At 46.5% G+C, this 5,358-nt stretch overlaps 1 protein-coding gene across 1 annotated transcript; it reads left to right on the forward strand.

Annotated features, from left to right (window-relative positions):
- LOC139322191 (lens fiber membrane intrinsic protein-like) lies at window positions 1-5,049 on the forward strand. Its single transcript, XM_070951202.1, has 4 exons — window positions 1-175; window positions 1,676-1,816; window positions 3,294-3,428; window positions 4,982-5,049. Exons 1-4 carry the CDS (start codon window positions 1-3, stop codon window positions 5,047-5,049), a joined length of 519 nt encoding a protein of 172 aa, XP_070807303.1.
- Window positions 5,050-5,358: the final 309 nt, after the last annotated feature.

The raw sequence follows: 5,358 nt of genomic DNA on the forward strand, positions 1-5,358 counted from the left end.
ATGTTCGGTTGGATGGGAGGGGCCCTGATGTGTGCCGTTTCTGGGCTGGTCCTCCTCATTGTTGCCACAGCGACAGACTTTTGGATGCAATACCGATACTCCGGCAGCCTCAGCAATCAAGGGCTCTGGCGCTTCTGTGTGGGGAACAAATGTCACCCGCACACCATTACCCTCGGTGAGGACCCCACGGTTGGGAGTTGGAAGAGGGGGCTGTTTTCAATGCATTGTCCTAAGAGTCCCTCTGGCTGGTTTAGTGCAGGGGTGTCCAACCATGGCAACTATAAGACCTGTGGACTTCAACTCCCAGAATTCCCCAGCCAGCATGTCTTAAAGCATGGCTGACTAGGGAATTCTGGGAGTTGAAGTCCACAGGTCTTGAATTGAATGGAATGGAATAGAATGGAATGGAGACTAGAATAGGATAGGATGGGATGGGATAGAGAATAGAATGGGATAGAGAATAGAATAGAATAGAATAGAATAGAATAGAATAGAATAGAATAGAATAGAATAGAATAGAATTTGGAAGGGACTTTGGAGAAGGTTCAGACCTTGGAGATCTAGTCCAGCCCACTCCCCAACCAGGATAACCTATACCACTTCAGTTGCCAAGGTTGGACATCCTCTGAGCATCTATACAGGTAGTCTTCAACTTACGACCATTCATTTAGTGACTGTTCAAAGTTATAACGGTGCTGAAAAAAGTGACTTATGACTAGTCCTTGCACCTACAACTATGGCACAGTTCCATGGTCATGTGGTCAAAATTTGGGCACCTGTCACTCACCATGTATTAATTTTTTTTTTTAATTGATTTATATGCCGCCCTTCTCGGGAGACTCAGGGCGGCTTACAATGCGTTAAGCAATAGCCTTCATACTTTTGTATATTATACAAAGTCAGCTTATTGCCCCCACAAACTGGGTCCTCATTTAACTTACCTTAGAAAGGATGGAAGGCTGAGTCAACCTTGAGCCTGGTAAGATTCGAACCTGCAGAAATTGCAGGCAGCTGTGTTAATAACAGGGTGCATTAAACCACTGTACTACCAAGACTCTAATTAATTAATTAATTAATTAATTAATTAATTAATTAATTAATTAATTTAATTTGTATATCCCACCTTTATTACATTTGCAATTACTCAAGGCGGTGAACATATCTAACACACCTTCCTCCTCCTATTTTCCCAATAACAACAGCCCTGTGAGGTGGGTTCAGCTGAGAGTGGGGGCCCAAAGTGGCTTTTGTGGCTAAGGCGGGACTAGAACTCACCAGTTCCTGGTGATTGGCCCAAAGTCACCCAGCCGGCTTTCATGCCTAAGGCGGGACTAGAACTCACTGTCTAGCCTAGTGTCTTCTCCACATAGTTGCAATGTCCTAGGATGACATTTGCAATCTTTCAAGCTGGCTTCCCACAAGTACAGTCAATGAGGGAGGGCAAATTTGCCCAATGACTGCACTTAATTCACTTAACAACGGCAGCGATTCATTTAGCAAGAAAGATGGTGACTATCAGAACTCTGGGTTGTAAGTAATTCTGGGAAGGACCGTCCTGACTTTGAATGGTCATTTAAAGTGACTGGTCGTTAAATGAGGACTAATTGTACTGACTTTCTTAACTTGAAGCTAAGCATTCAAGTTAAAGAACCAATGGCTCTTGCTCCCCACACAGCTTTCTGGGATGCCACGAGAGCCTTCATGCTCATTTCCATCCTCTCCTCCTTTGCTGGGATCATCCTGGAACTGATGACCTACTCTGGCACCAACCGGTTCTCCCGCAGTCGCTCTGCAGGGGTCACTCTCTTGATTGCAGGTAAGTGAGGTTGGCTGGGGGATTCAGAGAGATGAAGTCCACCTATCTTCAAGCTGCCAAGCCTGACAAACCACCACTCTATCCAGATAAGCAGTGTAGCTTTGAGCACCTAGAAATAAACAAGGGGATTGCATTAACCAAAGGATACAATCAAGATCAAGGGAGATACTATTACCACTCTCTAAAGCCTTAGTAAGACCACACCTAGAGTACTGCATCCAGTTTTGGTCACCACACTATGAAAAAGATGTTGAGATTCTAGAAAGAGTGCAGAGAAGACCTTGGGCAGGGGATTTGACTAGATGACCTACAAGGTACCTTCCAACTCAGTTAATCTGTATCTATCTGTATCTGATTACTAGAAGCCAGCGTGAGTTTGTCAAAAACAGATCATGCCAAACAAATCTTGTTTCATTCTTCGACAAAGTGACTAACTTAGTGGATCAGCGAAATGCCGTGGACATAATATACTTGGACTTCAATAAGGCATTTGACAAAGTAGACCACAATCTACTTCTTGGTAAGCTAGAAAAATGTGGGATAGACAGCATCACCACCAGATGGATTTGTAACTGGCTGACAAATCACACTCAACATGTAGTCTTTAATGGAGGTACATCTACATGGAGGGAAGTAAGCAGTGGGGTACCACAAGGTTCTGTCTCAGGCCTAGGACTCTCCAACATCTTCATGAACAATTTAGATGAGAGGATAGAAGGGGAACCCATCAAACTTGCAGAGGATAGCAAGATGGTAGGAATAGGCAACATTTTAGAAGATAGGCTCAAGATCCAGAATGATTTTGACAGACTAGAACATGGGCAAGACAAGAAGCAACAGATGGAAACTAACCAAGGGGAGAAGCAACCTAGAACTAAGGAAAAATTTCCTGACAGTGAGAGCAATCAACCAACGGAACAGAAGTTTCCGCCAGAAGTTGTGGCTGCTCCATCACTGGAGGTGTTTAAGAAGAGATTGGATATGTGTCCAGAATGATGTAAGGTCCCCTGCTTGACTAAAGGGTTGGGCTAGAAAACCTCCAAGGTCCCTTCAAACCCTCCTATTCTATGTTCTATGTCAGGGGTGTCAAACTCAAGGCCCCGGGGCTGGATCTGGCCCATGGGGTGGTTATATCTGGCCCTCAGGGGCAAAGGACCGGCCCGCAGTGCCAGCAAAAATGGAGCTTGGGAGGGCTGTGTGTGGCCCTCCCGAGCTCCGTTTTCGCAGGCAGAGGGTTGCAGGAGGCCATCCCAGCCGAAAACGGAACTCGGCAGCCTGTTTTTGCTGGCAGAACTGTGGCCACCACAGGTGCCCCTGACACGAGTGACGTTGAGCTGGCCACACACCCCCTTGGCCCCCCCAAGGTCAAACACAATTTTGATGTAGCCCTCAGTGAAATCAAGTTTGACACCCCTGTTCTATGTTCTAAGCCTAGTTTGATATTTCCCCTTCAATAAAATCATCGTTTTGTTCCCAGGACTCTTCGCCTTGCTGGGCCTCTCCGTCTACACTGGCGTGACTGTGAATTTCTATGGCAAGCGTTACGCTGATTGGCGTTTCTCCTGGTCGTACATTCTGGGATGGATCGCGGTTCTCCTGACCTTCTCAGCAGGTATTGGTGCTCTGTGAGGTGCAGTGAGGTCCCCCTTGTCTTCCAGATCCTGAGACCTGCAATGGGGCTGAGGGTCTCTCAATGCTGAATTCCTGAGTCCTCGTCCTATTGTACAGGTCTCAATTTACAACCACAATGGAGCCCAAAATTTCCATTGCTAAGCAAGACAGTTGTTAAGTGAGTTTTGCCATCATTCTATGACATTTCTTAGCCATTGTTGTTAAATGAGTCACTGCAGTTGTTAAGTTCGTAACATGGTTGTTAAGCAACTCTGGCTCCCCCACTGATTTGGCTTGTCAGAAGGTCATAAAAACAGATGCCATGACCCCGGGACACTGTGACTATCACAAATATGAGTCAGTTGACAAGCGTCCAAATTTCAATCATGTGACTATAAGGCTGCTTGCCATAATCATAAGGGTGAAAAACGGTCCCGTTGCAACGTCAAACGGTCACTAAACGAATTGTTGTAAGTCGTGGACTACCTCTGCTGTGTGTTTGTGTTGCCTACAGATTGTGTCCTTGGGAACTCCACTGGTCACCCAGTAGAATAGAATAGAAGGAAGGGAAGGGACCAGCGAAGGGACCTTGGAGGCCTTCTAGTCCAGCCCCTGCCCAAGCAGGAGAACCTGTATACCATTTCAGAGTTAAGATGTTAACCAGTTAAGATGCACAAACTTCAACTCCCAGAATGAGAAACACTGGGAAATTTCTCCATAAAGCCAAATAAAGTGATGGCAATTCTGGTGAAGGATAAGCAGGAAAAAGAAGGCATCAACCAACAGCTGGAACAGACCTATTGGTATAGTTTCAGGGGTATCACACTCAATTTCATTGAGGGTCACATCAGGGTTGTGTTTGACCTCGGGGGGGGGCAGGGATGGGCAGGGCCATGATTGACATGGTCAGCTTGACGTCATTCGTGTTAGGGGGCACCTGTGGTGGCCAAGTGGTAAGGCAAGACTTCTCTGAGAGCCTCTCTCAATCTCATTATAATCTCCTCCCTCCCTCCCTTTTCTTCTTTTTCCTTCCCTCTTCTTTCTCCTTTCTTCTTCCTTCCCCTCTTTCCTTCTTCTTCCTTCCTTCCCCTCTTCCTTTCCTTTTCTTTGTCTTTCCTCTTTCCCTTTCTCCTTTCCTGTCCCTTCTTGCTGAAATACAAAAAGGGAAGAAACATTTCTCCTTTTGCTTTTTTTTTAGTTTGTTTTGCTAACCCTCTGCCAGTGAAAACCGAGCCGGAGGGGTCCGTGCTGGCAGGGGCACCGTAGGCTGGTCCTTTGCTGTTTCCAGGGTGGCCCCACGGGTCAGATCTAAGGACCCCATGGGCCAAATCTGGCCTGCTGGCCTTGAGTTTGACATCCTGGTATAGTTGTTTACCAATAATGCCAATAATTGGGTTAATTCCTCTAATAATTTCTATTTCCTCTACCTTGGAAAAATAGTGAGAAATTTGGGCTAAGTTCAAATTACAAGCAAAATGCCCCAAACAGCCACGCCTGGACAGGAGTAAAGGTGGGATATAACTGACCCTAACCCTCTCCCCTTTCTCTCCCCAGCTCTGTTCCACTTCTGTGCTGTCCGTAGAAATTTGTCTACTGGTGGATCCGGTGGGACGAGTGGTTGACTCCCCTTTGTGGCACCCTCTTGGCTCAAGTCCATCCCAGCCGGACGCCAACGATCCCCCCTTGTGCAGCCACGTGGCCCCCTCATCTGTGTTCTTCCTCCTCTGCCAGGTGCCCCCAGTGGGCTGGCTAATGCCGAGAGGCCACTAGGGCTAGTCCTTGACTTACGAACAGAATTGAGCCTGCAGTTTCCGTAGCTAAGTGAAACATCTGTTGTGTTTTTTTGCCTCATTTTACGACCTTTCTTGCCACTGTTAAGTGAATTACTGCGGTTGTTAAACGAATCATGCCATTGTGAAGTGAATCTGGGC

Source organism: Pituophis catenifer, unplaced genomic scaffold, assembly GCF_029215685.1.
Source record: "Pituophis catenifer annectens isolate HBS135680 unplaced genomic scaffold, rPitCat1.0.hap2 SCAF_10, whole genome shotgun sequence".
NCBI lineage: Eukaryota > Metazoa > Chordata > Lepidosauria > Squamata > Colubridae > Pituophis > Pituophis catenifer.